Genomic DNA, 24746 nt, shown 5'->3' on the forward strand with positions numbered 1-24746 from the left:
GTATGTTTTCCTATTTCCATTTCTTTTCTGCATGCTATATATTTTGTTGCACCTTGCATTTTAATATTTTCTGGAATTCATTCCATATTAGTTGATTTAGATCATCCTTGTTTTTCATAGCTGCATTGTACTCCTTGTGTGGATGTACCACTGTTTGTTCAATCAGTCTCCAATGTTTGAGCATTTAGGTAGCTTTAAATATTTTGCCATCACAAATAATACTGCAATGAATAACATTTTGTATGAATATGTCAATATTGTTGGAAGTTTATCTTTAGAATAAATTCCTAGAAATAGGATTGCAGGGCCTAACTTTAACTTCATTTAAGTATCACCAATTTCCCTTCCATAGGGATTGAATCATTGTAACCAGTAATATATGAGGCTAATTGTCCACAGCCTCACCAACAGATTGTATTGCCAGCCTTTGGAATTTTTGCTAATTTAACAGATGAGAAGGGAATTTCAGTATCATTTTATTTTATACATCTCTTAAGTTGAACATCTTTTCTATTTTTAAGCACCATATGTATAAATCTTGTGAATTGTGTTTTAATGTTTTTTGCCCATTTTGCTATTAGATTTTTGTTTTTTCTTTAATTTTTTAAAGTTCTCTATATATTAACAGTGATACCCTTTTATCCATGATACATGTCACAAATATTTTTTCCAGTTTGCATTTGTCTTTCAAGTTTGCTTATTGTATTTTTGATCATGCAAAACTTTTTGGTTTTTTTTAATGTCAAATGTATCAGTCTTTTCTTTTATTGTATCTGGATTTTGAGGCAGAGTTTGAAAGGTGTCCCCAAACCCAGGTTACAGAGAAATTTACAAATATTTTTTCTAGTATGTAAATGGTCTTAGTTTATCTCTGTGTATAGTGTGAAATATGGACCTAAGTTTATCTTTTTCTGAATGGCCATCTAGTCTAAATACCATTTATTTAAAAGCCTTTCTTTGCCCCAGTGATTTCAGATAGCATCCTTATTAAACACTAAATTTCTGTATGTAATTGGCTTTTGACCTTCTGTTCTAGGCCATATACCAGTATGATACTGTTTTCTATTTATTATGGCTTAATTACTAAAGTTTTATAATGAATTTTAGTATGTATGTGGTAGGGCTAGTAACCCCTTCCCCACCATGTAACTCTTGTTTTTCAGTGTTTTCCAAGCTTTCTTGCTATTTATTTTTCCAGATGAACTTTAGTGTCGCCTTATCTAGTTCCAATAAAATAATTTATTGGTATATTTATTGGGATCATATTAATTTATAAGTAAACTTAAGAACAGTCATTTTATGATGTTGAGTTGTCCTATCAAATAACAAGATTTTATTTCTTCAATTGTATTTTTGTATCTCTTGGGAATGTTTTATAGTTTTATTCATCTAAGTTTTATACATTTCTTTTTTCTTTTCTTTTTTTTTCCTTTTTTTTTTTTTTTTTAAGAAGGAGTCTGGCTGTGTCACCTAGTGGGGAGTTGCAATGACACGACCTCCACTCAAGCAATTCTCCCACCTCAGCTTCCCGAAAAGCTGAGGTTACAGGCATGCACCACCATGCCTGGCTAATTTTTGCATTTTTAGTAGATACAAGGTTTCACCATGTTGACCAGCCTGGTCTCGAATGCCTGACCTCAAATGATCTGCCCTCCTTGGCCTCCCAAAGCGCTGGAATTACAGGTGTGAGCCACCCCACCCAGCCTACATTTCCTTTTAAGTTTACTTCTATTTTTTGTTGCTATCAAAAATAGGTTTTTCTCCTCCATTATATCTTCTAACTGGTGATCATTAATGTGTATGAAAGCTGCCTCATTGAGTTTTTTTATTCTTTGAGTTACTTTTACCATTGATTCTTTAGAGATTTTTTGGAATCCTCTTATATCACTTACATATTAGTAGTTTTATTTCTTCCTTTCCAATTGTTAATGCTTCTAATTGTTTTCTTTTGTCTAGTTGCTTGATAACTCTAGTAAAATGTTAAATAGTAATGGAAATATTGTACATACTTCCTTTGTTTCTGACAGAGGAATGCCTCTGGTGTTTTCCCATTAAGTACTATATTGGCTTTAGGATTGAGGTGTAGATATTTTATCATGTTTAGAAAGTACTCACTTGAACCCAGGAGCTGGAGGTTGCAGTGAGCCGAGATTGCGCCGCTGCACTCCAGCTTGGGCAACAGAGCGAGACTTTGTCTCCAAAAAAAAAAAAAAGTATTCATGTCCAACAATTCCTATTCTCCTGAATACTTTTTATTAGGAGCAGTGTTGAATTTTGTCCAAGACTTTTTCAGTTCTTATGGAGATAATCATATGAACTTTCTCCTTAAACCCATTAATGTAACCTACATTAATGGAATCCTACAAGTGAAACATCTTTGAATTATTAGCATACACCTCTTTATTATGGTGGTGTTAGAATCTACTGACTAATATTTAGCATTTTTACATCAATATTCATAAACGATATTAATCTTTAATTTCCTTGTACTGTCTTTGTCAAGTTAAGTATAAATGTTATACTTCATGAAAATGAGTTGGAAGTTTTCTTCATGTTCTGTACTCTGAAACAATAAATATACTATGGAGACTATGGTGTGTAAAAGTTTGATAGAATTTCCCTCTGAAATCATCTAGGTTTCGTGCTTTTCTGTAAAGTAATTTATTGATAAGTTTTTCTATTTCTTCTATGAAATTTTCTTTCTTTACAGAGATCAGTTTGGGTAAACTGTATTTCCCTAGAAAATTACCAATTTCATCTAGGTTTTCAAATTTATCTGTATAGAGGTATACAAAGTAATCTCTTTAATTTTTAAATTTCTGTATCAGTGGTTATTTACCCTTAATACTTTGATTTTGTATGTGTGTTTTCAATGTTTCTTTCCTTGTACAAGTTAACTAGTAATCCGTTTTAACTTTTTTTCAAACAGAGGATTTTTTACTTATTAATTAGATCTACTACCTTTTTGCTTGATTATTTCATTCTGGTTTTACCTTTATTATCTTCTCTCTTGTACCTTATTTTCACTTATTCTTTTTCTAGCTGTTTGAGTTGACAATTAATTTATTTTCATTCTTTCATAGTAACTACTGTAAGTATTTAAAGCTATTCTTCTCGGATCACTGTTTTGAATATATTTAATTGATTCTGGTCTTTAGTGCTTCATTATCATTGTTTTATAGAAATTCTGTTTATATTTCTCTTTAACTCAAAAACTATTAATTTTTCCAATTTCTAGATGGAAAGGTTTTTTGTGTTTTTTTAATTTCATTTTTAATTGCTAGTTTTAGTGCACTTTGATAAGTGTAATAATTCTACTCTATGAAATTTGCTTTCTTGGTAACCTAATATATGATCAATTTTTCTATTTCATGTGTGCTTGAGAAAAATGTGTATTTTCTAGTTTCTATTCTCATAATATAGTATTGGATGTGTATGCATAAGATCTACCATATTGATTATGTTGCTTAGCTCTTCTGTATTCCGTTTTTGTCCTTGGACCTGTGTGTTAAAGTCTCTTATTATTAGTGTGTCTAATTCTCTTTATATCATCTATAGGTAGTTACTGTGTTGCCTTATGCATAATCATAACTTTATGTCTTGATTATAAATTGTGACTTTGAGCTTTGTAAAGTGTTCCCCTTGTCAGATTTAATTCATTTGTTGTCTAAGTTCTAGTTTGTCTGATAATCTGGATTTCAACTCATTTTCTTATTGTTTCCATTTGACTGGTATTTGTCCTTCCCATTACTTTTAGCCTGCTCAAATTAAGATGTTTTAAGTATTTTTCTTGAATTAGTGTGGAACTGAGTTTTGCTTTATGAGCGGATTTGAAATCTTTTTCTTTAAATAGGCAGTTTAAACCCATTTGCATTGATTGCTCTGACTGATATATTTGTTTTCAACCCTGTCATATTTTTATCAATAATAGCTGATTCAGTTATATTTACTGTATTTCTTTTTCTATGTGGAATCTTCTTTGCTTTTTATTTTAATTTCTTTTGGTATATAGGAAAGTTTGTATTTTTGTTGCACTGGTTACTTTTACAAACTAGAAAAAGAAGAGCAAATTAAACCCACAGTAGAAGGAAGAAAATAATAAATATTAGAATAAAAACCAAGAGCTCTTTAAAAAAAAAATGATGAACCTCCATCTCCATACTGATCAAGAAAAGAAGGAAAGAAGACACAAGTTACCAGTAATAGGAATGAAAGAGAAGATATCACTACAAATCGTTTATACATAAGAAGGATGATAAGGAAATATTATGAACAACATTTTACCTATAAATTCACTGAGATGAAATAGGCAAATACTCTGAAGAAAACACAAATTACAAAAACTAACTTAAGAAGAAACAGAAAAACAGAATAACCCTATATCTATGAAATAAATTGAATTAATAATTTAAAAACCTTCTCACAAAGAAAATGCCAGTCCCAGATGGTGAATTTTTCAAACATGTAAAGAAGAAATAACACTAATCCTATGCAAAGTCTTTCAGAAAAGGAGAATGAAGTTACCAACTCATTTTATAAGGCCAGAATTGCCCTGATTGAAACCACAGACACTAAAACTACAGATCAGTATCTCTCATGATCTTAGATACAAAAATTCTTCACAAACTATTAGTAAATTAGTTCCAGGAAAGTATAAAAGGGGAAATTCTATGACTTAAATGGGGTTATATTATTAATTAATGTTGATAGAATCATTATTTTATAGTCACATTTAATTTTTCATTGAAAATAATCTAACTTCTTTAGATGCCTTCATAATAGACTTGTCTCTTCATTTCTTCCCACTGTTTTCAAATACAAATCCACTTTCCAAAAATAAAGATTTGCCATCACTGAGGAGCTCCAAAACAATATGCTGAAGGCTTTGGACCCCACATTAAGAATTCTCTGCTTCAGAACGTTTTTGGGTTATGGTAATGTTCTGTATCTTGATTGTGGTCTTGTTTACATGAGTATATAATTTATCAGAACTCATCGAGCTGTACACTTAAAGTTTTTTTTTTTTAATGTCCTGCTCTAAGTTGTGTTTTAGACCTAAGGTATTCACAAATATCTGAAGAATATTCTTGAGAGTAGAGGAAGTTCTGAAATCCCTTTTAGTTCTAATCCTGCCTCTAAAGTGAACCTGATACATACCATATTGAAATCCCAGTGAGGAAATCTTACCCTTGTTTATTGGACTAGCATGGCTCCATGTAAGTGCAAAAAAAGTCATTTGGAGCTTAACATTTGTGACTCATTTAAATTATTTTTGAACTTAATCAAATCTGTATTTAATTTTCTCCTACTTCATTAGACCTAGCTTAATTCATATAGTGTTACTCTGCTCATAATACATTTTTAAATTGTCTTTAAACTCAACAACTAAGTTCACCATATGTTTGTTAGAACAATTCCAGATGACTTTGCTTATTCATTCATGCTTGTTTTCAGCTTTATTCATTCTTCAAATAGCATCTACATTCATCTGAAGAAACTAAAAGTAAGCTGATTACCATAACAGTGTGGAGCTTACAGTTCAGATCTCCTCTAAACTCTTATTTAAGAGTAGATATTGTGAAGCATTATTTTCTTAACTTGGTTATTTGATTCAAGGATAGACTTTAGTACTAGATCATTAATATCCTTTTACTGGTTGTGGGAAAAAGAGAGGTGACATTTTAGCCAGGCATGTCTATCAAAAGTATTATGTTTACTCTCTACTCTTAGTGCCAAATATTTTTTCACACAGATTTTCAAATCTTCCTGTCATCTTGCATTTCCATTAAATGAGTTAACACCAGCGGGGCGCGGTGGCTCACAACTGTAATCCCGGCACTTTGGGAGGCCAAGACAGGCGGATCACGAGGTCAGGAGATCGAGACCATCCTGGCTAACATGGTGAAACCCCGTCTCTACTAAAAAATATAAAAGAGCTAGCCGGGTGTGGTGGGGGGTGCCTGTAGTTCCAGCTACTCGGGAGGCTGAGGCAGGAGAATGGCGTGAACCCGGGAGGCGGAGCTTGCAGTGAGCTGAGATCCGGCCACTGCACTCCAGCCTGGGCGACAGAGGGAGACTCCCTCTCAAAAAAAAAAAAAAAAAAAAAAAAAATGAGTTAACACCTTAGTAGATTATTCATAAACTTCAAACTTGGTGATCATTGATATTTTTGTAACATTTGGTTTATACTCTGATGAAATATAAAAAGAAATGTTCAGGCACTTCACAAAGATACACAATACCATGCTTAAGTGAAGAAATCAGAGAGAAAAGGAAGAGGAAAGCAAAATGCAGCCATGACTAAAGTTTTGCATGCTGTGAAGACCAACACACTTACTAGAGCTAGGCCCTAAATTTAGCCCTGGAGTTTGTAGTCCCTTAACACAAGGTTAACAGATAAAATACAGGGCACCCAATTAAATTTAAATTCCAGATAAACAAGTAATTTATAGTATAAGTATGTCTTGTATTTTTGTTCGCCAAACTAAGCAGCCCTACCACAGATAAAAAAATGCAACTATTTTAATTACTAAATTACATAAGCAACCTCAGCTAAAATTTAAAGGTTAACTATTTAATTTCCTGAACCTCAGAAAGTCTCTCACTCAGATCATTTGAAGACTTATGCCATAAAAATTGAAGTGCTTGTTATTATTTCTGCTATAAATATAACGGGCCTTATGGCCCTTTACTGTTTTATTTTAAGATTTGCATTTTTTTCCCTAATGCACTCAAGATTTTTTTTTTTTTTTTGGTGATAGGGCCTCGCCTGTCTCTCAGGCCGGAATGCTGTGATGCTGGTACAACTACGGCTTACTGCAACCTTGACCTCCTGGGCCCAAGTGATCCATTCACTTCAGCCCCTGGAATAGAAGGGACTACAGGCACGCACCACCATGTCCAGCCAATTTTTCTTTCTTTTTTGTTTTTTTTGAAACGGAGCCTCACTCTTGCCCAGGCTGGAGTGAAATGGCACAATCTTGGCTTACTGCAACCTCCCTCTCCGGCGTTCAAGTGATTCTCCTGCCTCAGGGTTTCACCATGTTGGCCAGGCTGGTCTCAAACTCCTGACCTCAAGTGATACACCCACCTCAGCCTCCCAAAGTGCTGGGGTTACAGGCATGAGCCACCACACCGAGCCTTAGTTAATTTTTTTAGTTTTTATTTTTGTAGAAATGAGGTCTCACTGTGTTGCCCAGGCTGGTCTCGAATTCCTGAGCTCAAATAATTCTCCTGCCTCAGCCTCCCAAATTGTTTGAATTGCAGGCATGAACCACCACACTTGGCTAAGCAAAACATTCTTAATAAAATATTTAAAGTATTTTTGTGGCCTATTGCATATTCTGCTAAATATTCTGACTTTTTGATGGTGTGAATATAACCCTGTCCCAAGAGAATCCATCAACTTCATTAGAGGTACTGCCTGCACTAATAGACATCACATGTAGTATAGTCTCCTGAGTAATAATATAACAGACCACGTGAAGGGTATGAAGGGTAGCAGTGACTGTTTCTTTCCTCTGCATTGCACCCTGTCCCTTTTACTCTACGTCCTGATGAATGGAATTACAAGGCCTTGGAATAGGTGGCTGGCCTTCTCAACAAGGTAATATCCTTGTTGCCATTTTGCCTCCATTCTGACAGTTGCCTAGCCTTAGGTAAAGACAAATTATTGGTGTTTGTAGATTCTCACTAGCATATATATTAGAGAGTTTGGTCCTCAGAGTTTTTTCACTGGTCTAATACTCTGCTCATTATATTCATTCTTGTTTACAGAACTGCTAACATTCTTATTCTTTTTTTAAACTGACCCCTTGGTTTTTCTGCCCTAGACACTGCCTATTCAGCAACTAATCTTCTGAAAGCTTTTCCTGACTTTTTTATATGCCTCATATATCTGGAGTTATAGTTTGGTATAGTTAATTTGGCTTATTTTGAATATAAATTTTTATTTCGATCACTTATTTTTTAAGTCATTTTTCCTAATTTGCTTGAATCACAAATGATTATTTTTACTAAACTTTAATGGTGTCTTCTGTACCTTCCTTTGTTCTCTTTATAAGTTTTTCTTTTCCTCTGGTATCGTTTTAAACTTCAGTGCATTGTGGAATACAGCTTTGTCCCATAACCCTGAAGAAAAACATTGAGACAATAAATGTGATCACAGGATTTTTTTTTCTTCTTACCTAACTTTGAACAGGTAATGGAGAGTGAAGAGTTCATGTTGCTTCCAGCCAATCAACTCATTGATATAATATCCAGTGATGAACTAAACGTTCGCAGTGAAGAACAAGTGTTCAATGCAGTGATGGCCTGGGTCAAATACAGTATTCAGGAAAGACGTCCTCAGTTACCCCAGGTAATGATAAAAATGCTTCTCTAAGAAACTACTGGCCAGGCGCGGTGGCTTATGCCTGTAATCCCATCACTTTGGGAGGCCGAGGCGGGTGGATCACAAGGTCAAGAGATCGAGACCATCCTGGCCAACATGGTGAAACCCCGTCTCTACTAAAAATACAAAAATTAGCTGGGCGTGGTGGTGGGCACCTGTAGTCCCAGCTACTTGGGAGCCTGAGGCAGGAGAATCGCTTGAACCCAGGAGGCGGAGATTGCAGTGAGCCGAGATTGCACCACTGCACTCCAGCCTGGCGACAGAGCGAGACTCTGTCTCAAAAAAAAAAAAAAAAGATACTGCTCAGTACTAGATGAGATAATATGTATTTGTCATGCAAACATAAAACAGTTATCACTCCACATTTGTCTATAAGAAAGTCCATCTGTTTCCAAATAATCAAGGAAATAAGTATTTAGAAGCATTTTGGTTGCTTATTAATGTGGGCTTTTTGCTCCTTTGCTTTCCCCATATTTTGGATCAATTCTACTTCTGAATGATAGCACAATTCAAAACTTAAATTGTAGAAAATGAACAAAAGAAAGCAAGGATGCTTCTTTTCTATAGCTTGGAAATCCTACCAGTTTTCCTTCAATATAACTTGGAAATACTACCACACTTTCAAGAGTAAAGAGATGATGCATCAGTCATCACTGAGCGATCAGTAGTTCACTTTAGACCCATTCTCGTTACTGTGATTATAGTCTTTAGCAATTCAACAAGATATTCTTCTGGATTGTGAATTGAGTCCAGCTTATAATGTATTGCTGAACATTTTTAGTAGTTACGCCTTCCTGCCTTCCTTATTTATGGTATTCAGTGAGATCCCAAAACAATTGGAAGCACAGTAGGGTACCGTGGGTCATGTATGCTCTTAAATATCTTATAGATGAGAGCTCATGCCTTTAATAGTGTTTATTGGTTGGGTGCAGTGGTCCAAGCCCATAATCGCAGCACTGGGAGGATAAGGCAGGCAGATTGCTTGAGCTCAGGTGTTTGAGACCAGCCTGGGCAGCATGGTGATTCCCCGTTTCTACAAAAAAAAAAAAAAATACAAACATTCACTGGGCATGGTGGCATGTACCTGTAGTTGCAGCTACTCTGGAGGCTGAGGTAGGCAGATCACTTGAGTCCAGGAGGGTGAGGCTGCAGTGACCCATGATCACGCCACTGCACTCCAGCCTGGGCAACAAAGTAAGACCTATCTCAAAATTAATTAATTAAAATAATGGTGTTTATTTTCTCATAGGTGCTGCAGCATGTTCGTTTGCCTTTGCTTAGTCCCAAGTTCCTCGTGGGCACAGTAGGCTCTGATCCCCTCATCAAAAGTGATGAAGAATGCAGGTATGAGTGACCTTGGATGGGAAAAATCAACAACTAAGCATTCCTATTTCTTCCTAATTTCTTTATTTATATTGCTTCCTAAATGTTGTATTTTGTAGAGCTGAAACCAGGGCATTAATTTAACAATATTTTCTTCTGGGCTAGGGTCAAGAGGAGGAAAAGGAAGAAGAGAGAACTAAACTTCCAGTGTTCCATTCCATTAGTTTTTTATGTGTGGTGCTTATTAGTGTAGAAGTGGCAATAAAGAGGTAGATTTCCAAGATTCTAATGCAGGCTTGAATTTGAAGAGTCAATTCTCTGCTAATATTTTTTTTTTTCCTTAAGATAATTGAATAATGCTGTTGACTCTGTCAGTGAACATTTTTTCCTTCCATCACATATGTCTGGTTGGGGAATAGAATCAGCCTTGCTTTCTAAATTGTGGACAGAGTTAAAGATCTGCCACCTTCTAAAATAGCTGTAGAAAGATTTTCACTAGAACTAGGTGAAGCGGTTTCCAGAATTTTTTTTGACAAAAGACACTCCAACTACTTTTACAAAGGGGGGAAAAAAGCAACCTGTTTTACTAGGCTGTCTCTAAAGTATATACAAAATGTAATAAATTACATTTCCAATTTGACAGATTTTAAGATTTAGGTTCAAATCTGAAATCTTCTGCGATTTTTAACCATTTTTTCCCAGCATGTCCCAAATATAAAAGTGAAAGAGAAAATCCATACTCAGAACTTTTTAAACTACACTGACCTTTGGACCTCCCTTGGTGATTAAAGACATTTAGAATGATCCCTGATTTTAGAATGGTGGTAGGACATGCAGATTCACTTGCATTTCTTCTATAAACTAAAACCTGTTCTTGTAACAGGAGAGGCTGGAGGGGATTTTAGATGTTTCTATTTTATTTTATTGTATCTTTTTTATATTAATCATTGTTTTTCCCTTTACCGTGGACTAGAGTTAAACTAGATATTTGTCTTTTATATTTAAAACACAGACAAATGGTAATTAATTCTCCCTAAATATTTGCAGTAGCAAAAGGGAAAACCATATACATTATACATGCTGAAATCTGAAGAAATAATACATAGATGCCCTCCTCCATTACACGTAAATTAGATTGTATTGATTCTGATGCAGAAAGTAAAGGTACTTATGAAGTCACATTTAAAAGAAGACCCTTCCTGATATCCTAACTTCTTTGTGCTGCAGTTTCTTCCTCTATAAAGTGAGGATGATAATAGTGCCTATTCCATGAGGCTGTTGTGAAGATTAAATGAGTTTATATATATTAAGCACTTAAAACCGGGACTAGCATATAGCTGTAAGTGTTGTTACTACCATTAATTTTGTGTTGGTTTGCTCAATATTATAACTCTATAATATTATTTCTAGGAACCCTCAAATGACCTAACAACCTATTAGGAGGTCAAAGTCTTTGTCTTTTTTATTTTTTTTTTGAGACGGAGTCTCGCTCCGTTGCCAGGCTGGAGTGCAGTGGCACAGTCTCGGCTCACTGCAACCTCCGCCTCCCAAGATCAAGCTATTCTCCTGCCTCAGCCTCCCGAGTAGCTGGGACTGCAGGTGTGCACTACCATGCCTGGCTACTTTTTGTATTTTTAGTAGAGACAGGGTTTCACCATATTGGCCAGGATGGTCTCAATCTCTTGACCTCGTGATCCACCCGCCCCTCAGCCTCCCAAAGTGTTGGGATTACAGGCATGAGCCATGGCAAAGTAATTACAAGTGTAATTACTAGATTCTTCTCTTAAAGTATCTTAACAAGACAGGAAATTTGTCTCAGTAGACTTGTTGAGAGTAAACCATTCATATGTTACCAGATAACGAATTTGTGCCAGTACAGTGTTTCTTTTTAGCAATCTGATTTTTGACCCAATTTTATTACTTTAACTAATTTAGCAAATAACTCTTGCCCTGGCCGATGTGCTACCTTGCTAATATCTTGCAGAATCTAATAAAATTTATTAAAAAGTAGTAACTCTGCAGTGTGGTAATCAAATTGTGATTTTTACTTTTCTATAAGTTATCGTTGGCTGTAAGCATGTTGAGCTTTAGGCTAAATTTGCAGTGAGATATGAGTCATGATGGAAATAACAATTCACAACTCAGTTTGACTGGCATTATTGCTTTCATGTTTGTGCCAATTTTAATATTGGCTGGCATTCATGATTTGGTTTGATTTATGCTTGCTTCCCTTTGCCAACCTATATATTCCTAAACTACATTGGGACTTAAGTAACAATGTAATTTAGATATTTGGAATAAAGGGAGAATTTTTTCTACAGAGACTTGGTAGATGAGGCTAAAAACTACCTCCTGTTGCCGCAAGAACGACCACTAATGCAAGGACCAAGGACGAGACCACGGAAACCTATCCGATGTGGGGAAGTACTCTTTGCAGGTTTGGATCTTATACTGTTAGTAGATTGAATATTTTCCCATGTGAGAAATTGTCATTTGAATAATCCTTTGGACAATTGTGATATTTACTGTCATAAGAAACAAACAACAAGTCAGCATGTAGCTTGACTCTTAACCCATGATTCAACACTGATATACTCCAAAAGAGTGCTCTATTTTTTTTCTCATTCAACACCTGTAATATCTATTTTTATATAAATCCAAAAATGTTGGCTGGGCACAGTGACTCATGCCTATAATCCCAGCATTTTGGGAGGCCAGGCGTTTGAGATCAGCCTGGGCAATATAGGGAGGCCCCATCTTTACAAAAAAATAAGAAAAACAATTAGCTGAATGTGGTAGTACATGCCTGTAGTCCCAGCTACTTGGGAGGCTGAGACAGGAGGATGGCTTGAGCCTAGGAGGTCAAGGTTGCAGTGAGCTGTGATTGTACCACTGTACTCCACCCTGGGGAACAGAACAAGATCCTGTCTCAAAAAATAAAAAATAAAAATGTCATGCAGTAGATGTTTTGTTGAAATGAGTCACATGCATTAATTTATATATCAATGTGCAGCTCATCTCATAATTACATGGAGTTGTGAAAAACATATTAAACAATTATAATTTATTTCTCCATTCTATGCATATCCATCTATAATTTCTCCATTCTATCTATATATACATATTATGTCAATCCCATTTGAATTGGTATCATTGCCCTCCTTTGTAAAATAGATATAATACTAACTTATTTACAGAGTTAATTAAAGATTATAACAATCCCAGGGGAATGAGTTAAAGTCATAACTTGCATTTTGGCCTACTGCTAGAGACATTTGGTGAGTCTAAGCAGTAGGTCACAGTGAAGTTCGTAGTGAGTGTTACATTCTATGCTTCAGGATAGGATTCTCTTGACCATTTCTGTTACTTCCCCAGTTGGTGGCTGGTGCAGTGGAGATGCCATTTCCAGTGTTGAACGATATGATCCGCAGACCAATGAATGGAGAATGGTGGCTTCAATGAGCAAAAGGAGATGCGGAGTTGGGGTCAGTGTTCTTGATGATCTGTTATATGCAGTAGGAGGCCATGATGGATCCTCTTATCTCAACAGTGTTGAAAGGTGAGTAAGGTCAATCTGTAATTTTCTCTCTACTATTCATATAGTTTTATTTGAGATGTTAATTAGGAATCAAATGTGACTTAATGTTTTAGTATTGCATCTGTGGCACTAGTTGGCAACCTAAACAAGTTAGTATGATACACAAATTCTTTATGATTTGGTCTCCACCTGTTTCTCTAGTCTGTCTCCCATGACATACTACCCCTCCCTAAGCATGCTACTGCAGACACATCAAATTGCCTGCAGTTCCTTGGACATGCTGTCTTCCTTCATACCTCTCTCCTTACATATATGCATGCTGTTCTTTTTTCCCTGGGATACTTTTGCCATTTTAAGACTTACATTGCCTTTGGCTGGGCGCAGTGGCTCACGCCTGTAATCCCAGCTACTCAGGAGGCTGAGGCAGGAGAATGGCCAGAACCCGGGAGGCAGAGCTTGCAGTGAGCTGAGATCGCACCACTGCATTCCAGCCTGGGCAAAAGAGGGAGACTCCTTCTCAAAAAAAAAAAAAGACTTAACATTTCCTTCAAGACACAAATGTTACTTATTACATACAACTTTCTATGATACCATATAGATGAGTTAGTTACTACTTGTTCGTTTGCCTTCCATAAGTATTTTGAACATGTTTGTACATATCCATCACATTGTACTGTATGTGTTGAAATGTATTTCACTATAATATCTATCGTAGTTACTAGGCACATTGGGAATCTATAGTAACTGATGTTTCCATAGCTTTTTGCTCTCAAGAAGTTGTGTTGATTAACAGTGACTCTTAATTTCCATAACACATCTGTGAAACGCTGCAGTTTTAAAGGTATAGATTGTGCAGCTGGGGAAAAAAATCTTAAAAAGTAGAGGGATCAGTCCCATAGAAGTAAAACAACTGCAACATGGAGAAACCTCATCTCTACAAAAAATACAAAAAAATTACCAGTTGTAGTGGTGCACACCTGTAGTCCCAGCTACTCAGGAGACTGAGGCATGGGGCCCGCTTGAGCCTGGGAAGGAAAGGTTGCCATGAGATGAGATTGCGCCATTGCACTCTAGTCTGGGTGACAAAGCAAGACTCTCTCAAAAAATAAAATAAAATAAAACAACACACACACTTAAAAATAAATTGATGACATCACAGGAGGGAAAAATAAATTGATGGCATTGCAGAAGGGATCATGGCGGACGGGAGGCAGGACTAGATTGAAGCTCCGGACCGGTCAGCATGCAGAGGCTTGACTGTAAATTTTAGCTCCAGATTGACTGCAAGAAAAAATCAGCAATATCAAGAGGACCCACAGACCCTCTGAAGAAAGCAGACTGCTCCTTCAGGACCTGGGAGAAACCCCACATACTGTGAGTGCCCCAACTGCAGAAGTGGGAAAGGGAGACCCTCCTCTTCCAAACACATACCCCCACTGGAGAAGCTGAAGGTCTGTTCACAGGAGAAATTTCCAACTTTACCTGGAGCTGAGTCAAGTTAGAGAGCCAAGCGAAATACAGGGGTAGAGGAAGCAGCAGAAAGGCCCTGGGAGTTCGCTGGGTCCAAATGATGGCCAAGCAGGCCTGGCACCACTGGGATCCATCGGGAGGGTGGCCAGAGGAGCAGGGGATAAAACTCCCCAGGGAGAAGGAATTCTCTAGCTGACCTTTGTAACAATTTGAACAGAGGGAGAAGCCTCCTGACCAGAATGCAAGGGACGATGCAAATCCTGCGTGCAGACTTCACTGGCAGGGAGAGAACTAAAGCCCTTTTCTCTTGCAGCTGGGAGGCGGATAGCCTCGGGCAAGTTTTCAAGCCTGTCTCCCGTGGCCTGGAAACAGACTCAGAGTTGTGAGGCAGGTACGGTGGGAGACCGGCCCTTCAGTTTGTGTGGGAGCTAAGTGAGGCCTGTGACTACCGGCTTTCCCCCACTTTCCTGACAACCTGCATGACTCAGCAGAGGCAGTCATAATCTTCCTAGCTACACAACTCAAGTGACCTGGGAATCTCTTCCCCCATCCCCAACAGCAGTCGCAGCAAGACCTGCCCAAGAAGAGTCTGAGCTCAGACATGCCTAATCCCGCCCCCACCTGATGGTCCTTCTCTGTCCACCCTGGTAGTGGAAGACAAAGGGCATATAATCTTGGGAGTTCTAGGACCCCACCTACCACCAGTTCCTCTCCATATTACTACAGCTGATGCTTTCTGGAAAGCACCATCTCCTGGCAGGAGGCCAACCAACACAAAAATAAAGCATTAAACCACCAAAACTAAGGATCCTCAGAGTCCACTGCACCCTCCACCAGAACAGGCACTGGTATCCACAGCTGAGAGACCCATAGACGGTTCACATCACAGGACTCTGCAGACATCCCCTACTACCAGCCCAGAGCTGAGTAGACTCACTGGGTGGCTAGACCCAGAAGAGAGACAACAATCACTGCAATTTGGCTCACAGGAAGCCACATCCATAGGAAAAGGGGGAAAATACTATATCAGGGGAACACTTTGTGGAACAAAAGAATCTGAACAATAGCCTTCATCCCTAGACCTTCCCTCTGACAGAGCCTACCCAAATGAGAAGGCACCAGAAAACCAACCCTGGTAACATGACAAAACAAGGCTCTTCAACACCCCCAAAAAAATCATACTAATTCACCAGCAATGGATCCAAATCAAGAAGATTCCCTGATTTACCTGAAAAAGAATTCAGGAGGTCAGTTATTAAGCTAATCAGGGAGGGACCAGAGAAAGGTGAAGCCCAATGCAAGGAAATCCAAAAATGATACAAGAAGTGAAGGGAGAAACACTCAAGGAAATAGATAGCTTAATGAGAAAACAAAAATTCAGGAAACTTTGGACACACTTTTAGAAATGCGAAATGCTCTGGAAAGTCTCAGTAATAGAATTGAACAAGTAGAAGAAAGAAATTCAGAGCTCAAAGACAAGGTCTTTGAATTAACCCAATCGTACAAAGACAAAGAAAAAAGGATAAGAAAATATGAACAAGCCTCCAAAAAGTCTGGGATTTTGTTAGACAACCAAAATAAGAATAACCAGTATACCCAAGGAAGAAGAGAATTCTAAAAGCCTGGAAAACATACTTGGGGGAGTAATCAAGGAAAATTTTCCCAGCCTTGTGAGAGACCTAAACATCCAAATATAGGAAGCACAAAGACACCTGTGAAATTCATCACAAAAAGATCTTTCCTTAGGCACATTGTCACCAGGTTATCCAAACTCAAGATGAAGGAAAGAATCAAGAGCTGTGAGACAGAAACACTGGGTAACTTATAAAGGAAAACCTATCATTAACAGCAGATTTCTCAGTGGAAACCCTGCAAGTTAGAAGGGATTGGGGACTTATCTTCATCCTCCTCAAACAAAACAATTATCAGCCAAGAATTTTGTATCCAGTAAAACTAAGCATTATATATGAAGGAAAGATAAGCCGTTTTCAGACAAACAAATGCTGAGATAATTTGCCATTACCAAATCACCACTACAAGAACTTCTAAAAGGAGCTCTAAATCTTGAAACAAATCCTAGAAACACATCAAAACAGAACCTCTTTAAAACATAAATCACACAGAACCTATAATGCAAAAATACAAGTTAAAAAGCAAAAACAAAAAACAAAACCAAAGTACACAGGCAACAAAGAGCACAATGAAAGTAACGGTACCTCACATTTCAATCCTAACATTGAATGTAAATGACCTAAATGCTCCACTTAAAAGGTACAGAACCGCAGAATGGATAAGAACTCAACAACCATCTGCTGCCTTCAGGAGACTCACCTAACACATAAGAACGCACATAAACTTAAAACAGTGGAAAAAGGCATTTCATTCAAATAGACACCAAAAGCGAGCAGGGATAGCTGTTCTTATATCAGACAAAACAAACTTTAAAGCAACAGTGGTTAAAAGAGACAAAGAGGGACAGTATATAATGGTAAAAGGCCTTGTCCAACAGGAAAATATCATAGGCCTAAACATATATGCACCTAATGAGCTCCTAAACTTATAAAACAATTACTAATAGACCCGAGAAATGAGATAGACAGCAACACAAGAATAGTGGGAGACTTCATTACTCCACTGACAGCACTAGACAGGTCATCAAGACAGAAATTCAACAAAGAAACAATGAATTTAAACTATACCTTGGAAAAAATGGATTTAACAGATATATACAGAACATTTCATCCAAAAACCACAGGATACCCATTCTATTCAACAGCTCATGGAACTTTCTCCAAGATAGACCATAAGATAGGCCATAAAATGAGCCTCAATAAATTTAAGAAAATTGAAATTATATCAAGCACTGAGACCACAGTGGAATAAAACTGGAAGTCAACTCCAAAAGGAACCTTCAAAACCATGCAAATACATGGAAATTAAATAACCTGCTCCTGAATGAGCATTGGGTCAAAAATGAAATCAAGATGGAAATTTAAAAATTCTTCGAACTTAATGACAATAATGACACAACCTATCAAAACCTCTGGGATACACAACAAAGGCGGTGCTAAGAGGAAAGTTCATAGCCCTAAATGCCTACATTATCAAGAAGTCTGAAAGAGCAAAGACAATCTAAGGTCACACCTCAAGGAACTAGGGAAACAAGAACAAACCAAACGCAAAGGAAATAACCGAGATCAGAGCAGAACTACATGAAATTGAAACAAACAAACAACAACAAAAAAAAAATACAAAGGATAAATGAAGCAAAAAGCTAGTTATTTGAAAAGATAAGGCCGGGCGCGGTGGCTCAAGCCTGTAATCCCAGCACTTTGGGAGGCCGAGACGGGTGGATCGCGAGGTCAGGAGATCGAGACCATCCTGGCTAACACGGCGAAACCCCGTCTCTACTAAAAAATACAAAAAACTAGCCGGGCGAGTTGGCGGGTGCCTGTAGTCCCAGCTACTTGGGAGGCTGAGGCAGGAGAATGGCGTAAACCCGGGAGGCGGAGCTTGCAGTGAGCTGAGATCCGGCCACTGCACTCCAGCCTGGGCGACAGAGCGAGACTCCGTCTCAAAAAAAAAAAAAAAAAAAAAAAAAAAAAAAAAAAAAAAAAAAAAAAAAAAAAAAAGAAAAGATAAATAAAATTGATAGACCATTGGCAAGATTAACCAAGAAAAGAAGAGAAAATCTAAATAACCTTACTAGAAAACAAAACAGGAGCTATTACAACTGACATGACTGAAATACCAGAGATCATTCAAGGCTACTATAAACAAGTTTACACATATAAACTAGAAAACCTAGAAGAGATGAATAAATTCCTGGAAAAATGCAACCCTCCTATCTTAAATCAGGAAGAATTAGATACCCTGAACACACCAATAATAAGCAGCAAGATTGAAGTGGTAATTTAAAAATACAACAAAAAAAAGTCCAGGACCAGACGGATTCACAGCATAATTCTACCAGACATTCAAAGAAGAATTGGTACCAATCCTTTTGACACTATTCCACAAGATAGAGAAAGAAGGAACCCTCCCTAATAATTCGTAATTCATTCTGTGAAGCTAGCATCACCCTAATACCAAAACCAGGAAAGGACATAACCAAAAAAGAAAACTAAAGACTGATATCCTTGATGAGCATAGATGCTAAAATCCTTAACAGAATACTAGCTAACCGAATCCAACATCATATCAAAAAGATAATCCACCATGATCAAGTGTGTTTCATGCCAGGGATGCAGGGATGGTTTAACATATCTAAGTCAATAAATGTGATACACCACATAAACAGAATTAAAAACAAAAATCACATGATCATATCAATAGATGCAAAAAAAGCATTTGACAAAACTCAGCATCCCTTTATGACTAAAACTCTCAACAAAATTGGCATACAAGGGACATACTTTAATGCAATAAAAGCCATCTATAACAAACCCACAGACAACATACTGAGTGGGGAAAAGTTGAAAGCATTTCCTGTGAGCATGGGGAAAAGACAAGGATGCCCACTCTCACCACTCCTCTTCAACATAGTACTGGAAGTCCTGGCCAGAGCAATCAGACAAGAGAAAGAAATAAAAGGCATCCAGATCAGTAAAGAGGAAGTCATATTGTCACTGTTTGCTGATGATATGATCGTTTACCATGAAAATCCTGAGGACTCCTCTGGAAAGCTCCTATAACTGATAAAATAATTCAGCGAAGTTTCCGGATATAAGATTAATGTACAAAAATCAGTAACTCTTCTATACACCAATAGCAACCAAGCAGAGAATGAAATCAAGAACTTAACTTTTTTTTACAATAGCTGCAAAAAAGTAAATAAAATACTCAGGAATATACCTAACAAAGGAGTCGAAAGACTTCTACAAGAAAAACTACAAAACAGTGCAGAAAGAAATCATAGATGCCACAAACAAATGGAAACACATCCCATGCTCATGGATGGGTAGAATCAATATTGTGAAAATATTGCCAAAGCAATCTACAAATTCAATGCAATCACCATCAGAATACCACCATCATTCTTCACAGAATTAAAAAAACAAAAAAAAATTATAAAGATCATATGGAACCAAAAAAGAGCCCGCATAGCCAAAGCAATACTAAACAAAAAGAACAAATCTGGAGACATCACACTACCTAATTTCAAACTATACTATAGAGTCATAGTAACCAAAACAGTGTGGTACTGGTATAAAAATAGGCACATAGACCAATGGAACAGAATAGAGAACCCAGAAATAAACCCAAATACTTACAGCCAACTGATCTTCAACAAAGCAAAGAAAAACATAAAAGGCCAAGGCGTGGTGGCTCAAGCCTGTAATCCCAGCACTTTGGGAGGCTGAGATGGGCGGATCACGAGGTCGGGCGATCAAGACCATCCTGGCTAACATGGTGAAACCCCGTCTCTACTAAAAAAAAAAATACAAAAAACTAGCCAGGCAAGGTGGCAGGCACCTGTAGTCCCAGCTACTCGGGAGGTTGAGGCAGGAGAATGGCATAAACCCAGGAGGCGGAGCTTGCAGTGAGCTGAGATCCGGCCACTGCACTCTAGCCTGGGCGACAGAGCGAGACTCCGTCTCAAAAAAAAAAAAAAGAAAAACATAAAGAGGGGCAAGAACACTCTTTTCAACAAATGGTGCTGGGATAATTAGCTAGCCACATATAAGGAAACGAAACTGGATCCTCATCTCTCACATTATACAAAAATCAACTCAAGATGGATTAAGGACTTAAACCCTAAGACCTGAAACTGTAAAAATTATAGAAGATAACATTGCAAAAACCCTTCTTGATATTGGCTTAGGCAAGGATTTCATGACCAGAAACCCAAAAGCAAATGCAATAAAAACAAAAGATAAATAGCTGGGACCTAATTAAACTGAAGAGCTGTTGCATGGCAAAAGGAACAGTCAGCAGAGTAAACAGACAACCCACAGAGTGTGAGAAAATCTTCGCAATCTATACATCTGAAAAACAACTAATACCTGGAATCTACAACGAACTCAAGTCAGTGAGAAAAAAAATCCTATCAAAAAGTGGGCTTAGGACATGAATAAACAGTTCTCAAAAGAAGATATACAAATTGCCAACAAACATGAAAAAATGCTCAACATCACAATGATCAGGGAAATGCAAATGAGAACCACAATGTGATTCCACCTTACTCCTGCAAGGATGGCCATAATAAAAAAATCAAAAACCAGTAGATGTTGGCGTGGATGCTATGAACAGGGAACACTTCTACACTGCTGGTGGCAATGTAAACTAGTACAGCCACTATGGAAAACAGTGCAGAGATTCCTTAAAGAACTAAAAGTAGAACTACCATTTGATCCAGTAATCCCACTACTGGGTATCTACCCAGAGGAAAAGAAGTCATTAATCAAAAATGATACTTGTACACGCACGTTTCTAGCAGCCCAATTCACAATTGCAAAATCATGGAAGCAAACCAAATGCCCATCAATCAATGAGTGGATAAAGAAACTGTGGTGTATATAGATGATGGAATACTACGCAGCCATAAAAAGGAATGAATTAACAGCATTTGCAGTGACCTGGATGAGATTAGAGACTATTATTCTAAGCGACGCAACTCAGAATGGAAAACCAAACATCGTATGTTCTCACTGATATGTGGGAGCTAAGCTATGAGGACTCAAAGGCATAAGAATGATGCAATGTACTTTGGGGACTTGGGGGGAAGAGTGGGAGGGGGTTGAGGGATAAAAGATTACAAATATGGTGCCATGTATACTGATGCATGCACTAAAATCTCATAAATCACCACTAAAGAATTTACTCATGTAACTAAATACCACGTGTACCCCGATACCCCAATAACTTATGGGGGAAAAAAAAAGAACACATCACAGTTAAAAAAAATCGATGGGTTAAAGAAATAAGAGTAGAAATAGCTAAATGTTTATACTTTAACAATTTAGCCTATGTATATCAAAATGGATAGAATGCAACTAAGGTGGTACCCAGAGGGAAATTTACATGAATTTTAGCTTAGATACATTAATATAACTTATATGCATTTGGAAATAAGAAAGATACAAAATAAATGAATCATGCTTTTAAATCGTTACTAAAAAAGCAATAAAACCCAACAAACAAAAGAAATCAATGAAATTGAAAAAAGAAGATATAACTACAAAAAGAGCAATTTGATAGTATTTTTAAAAATTAAGCATACTGGCCGGGCGCGGTGGCTCAAGCCTGTAATCCCAGCACTTTGGGAGGCCGAGACGGGCGGATCACGAGGTCAGGAGATCGAGACCATCCTGGCTAACACGGTGAAACCCCGTCTCTACTAAAAATACAAAAAAATGAGCCGGGTGTTGTGGCAGGCGCCTGTAGTCCCAGCTACTCAGGAGGCTGAGGCAGGAGAATGGCGTGAACCCAGGAGGCGGAGTGTGCAGTGAGCCAAGATTGCGCCACTGTACCCCAGCCCGTGCAACAGAGCCAGACTCCATCTCACAAAAAAAAAAAAAAAAAAATTAAGCATACTATTTGCTACAGTAATTCTACCTATCACCCATTCACACAAAGAGAAATGTACAAGGATGAACATTGTTTTTAATTGCAAAATATCAGAAACAGCATAAGGGGTATATCAGTAGGAATATAATTAAATAATGTATAACATATAATAGTAAAATAATTAAAAAGAAAAATCTGGAGCTATATTAGCATAAATAGATTTCAAAAAATGTTGAGGAAAAAAGCAGTGCCTACTGTGTGGTATTATTTATGTGAAGAAAACATGCTTGCATATAAAGAAATACATATATGTGGATGCATATATACCTATATATATTTTACTGAAAAGTCTTGAAGGATATATGCCAAATCAAAATGTGAAGAGACCAAAATTCAGGTGGAACTCAAGGAGGGATTTAGCTTTATCAATAATATTCTGATTTTTTAAAAGAAAATATATTCATACATAAAAAATAAAAACACAAACCAGATTTTCAAATGTTTTAGTTGTTATTAATCAGCCCATACTTAGGGGAAAGAATATATATCGTATAAATCCATGGATTTAGAATATGTAAACATAGCCAAGCATCCTTTGTGTAATACAAACTCTCCTCTTGGTATGTTCTTTTCAGGTATGACCCCAAAACAAACCAGTGGAGCAGTGATGTGGCCCCTACAAGCACCTGCAGGACAAGTGTTGGTGTAGCAGTACTTGGAGGCTTTCTCTATGCTGTGGGTGGCCAGGATGGCGTGTCTTGCCTCAACATTGTTGAGAGGTGATTTTTTTTTAAGTCATTTTCTGTATTTTTATTTTAAAGAACATAGAGCTCTTTAAAAGAAACAAGTACAGGCCGGGCATGGTGGCTCACACCTACAATCCTAGCACTTTGGAACGCCAAGGCAGGTGGATTGCTTGAGCTCAGGAGTTCAAGATCAGCCTAGGCAACATGGTGAGATTAAAAAAAAAAAAAAATTAGCCGGGCATGGCGGTGCATGCCTGTAGTCCCAGCTACTTGTGGGGCTGAGGCGAGAGGATCACTTGAGCCCAGGAAGTTGAGGCTGCAATGAGCTGAGATCATGCCACTGCACTCCAGCCTGGGTACAAAGTGAGACCCTGTATCCAGGAAAAAAAAAGAAAAGAAACAAGTGCAGCTGAATTTAGGACATTGGAGGATCCACTATTCAGTGGCTTTCCCATAGGCTTTCAGGAAAAAGTCTTTAGTTGATCTTAAAGTCTAGGAAAATGAAAGATCTATAAAAAGTTTTTTTTTAATTAACAAAAATTGTATATATTCATAGTGTACAGCATGATGTTTTGAAATATGTATAGCTGGTGGAATGGCTAAATCAAGCTAATTAACATATTTGTTACCTCACATACTTATGATTTATTTGTGGTGAGAACACTTAAAATCTACTCTCAAGTGTATAATACATTGTTATTAACTATAGTTACTATGTTGTACGTTAGAGTCCTTGAATTTATTCCTTCTCTCTAACTGAAATTTTGTATTCATTTACCAAGATTTCCTCACTGCCCCTCATCTTGCCAGCCCCTGGTAACCACCATTCTACTCTCTACTTCCATGAGTTCAGCTTTTTTAGATTCCTTATATAAGTGAGATCATGCAATATTTGTCTATGTGTAGCTTGTTTCACTTAATGTCCTCCAGGTTTATCCATGCCATCACAAATGCCAGGATTTCTTTCTTTTTTAAGACTGAATAGTATTCTATTCATATATGCCATATTTTCTGTATCCATTCATCTGTTGAGGTACATTTAGCTTAACTTCATATCTTGTCTATTGTAAATAATGCTGCAATGAATATGAAAGTACAGGTATCTTCAACATACTTATTTCCATTGAATATATGCTTAGTAGTGGGATTACTGGATCATATGATAGTTGTATTTTTAATTTTTCGAGGAACCTCTATACTGTTTTCTGTAATGGCTATACTAGTTTACATTCTCATCAATAGAGTGCAAGGGTTTCCTTTTCTCCATATTCTTGCCAATATTTATTATCTTTCTTTTTTTATATAGTAGCCATTCTAACAAGTGTGACATGATATTTCTTTGTGATTTTAATTTGCATTTCCCTGATGATCAGTGATATTGAGCATTTTCTCATATACTTAGCCATTTGTATGTGTTCTTTTGAAAAATATCTGTTCAGGTCCTTTGTCCATTTTTAAATCAGATTGTTTGTTTTCTTGCTGTTGAGTTGTTTAAGTTCCTTATATATTTTCAGTATTAACCTTTTATGAGATGTATGGTTTGCAAATATATTCTCCCACTCTGTAGATTGTCTCTTCACTCTGTTGATTGTTTCCTTTGCCATGCAGAAGCCTTTTAGTTTGACATAATCTTACTTTTTTTGCTTTTGTTGCCTGTGCTTTGGGGCACATAACCTGAGTTTTTCAACTGCCACGTTGATTGTACCTAACATTGAAATGTTAGAAATGTATTTCAGATTACATTCTGTATATATCAAGCATACCACTT

General features: G+C 37.1%; 1 protein-coding gene across 4 annotated transcripts in view; it reads left to right on the forward strand.

Moving 5' to 3' along the window:
* KLHL20 (kelch like family member 20) overlaps positions 1-24746 on the forward strand; it is a 66783-nt gene that overhangs the window by 22739 nt on the left and 19298 nt on the right. For all 4 annotated transcript variants that reach the window (XM_010367367.2, XM_010367368.2, XM_030936660.1 and 1 more), the window contains 5 exons: positions 8201-8359; positions 9642-9736; positions 12037-12152; positions 13091-13274; positions 22868-23011. In XM_010367367.2, the coding sequence (XP_010365669.1) occupies positions 8201-8359; positions 9642-9736; positions 12037-12152; positions 13091-13274; positions 22868-23011 (698 nt within the window). The remainder of the gene's footprint in view (positions 1-8200; positions 8360-9641; positions 9737-12036; positions 12153-13090; positions 13275-22867; positions 23012-24746) is intronic.

Source organism: Rhinopithecus roxellana, chromosome 8 (assembly GCF_007565055.1).
Source record: "Rhinopithecus roxellana isolate Shanxi Qingling chromosome 8, ASM756505v1, whole genome shotgun sequence".
NCBI lineage: Eukaryota > Metazoa > Chordata > Mammalia > Primates > Cercopithecidae > Rhinopithecus > Rhinopithecus roxellana.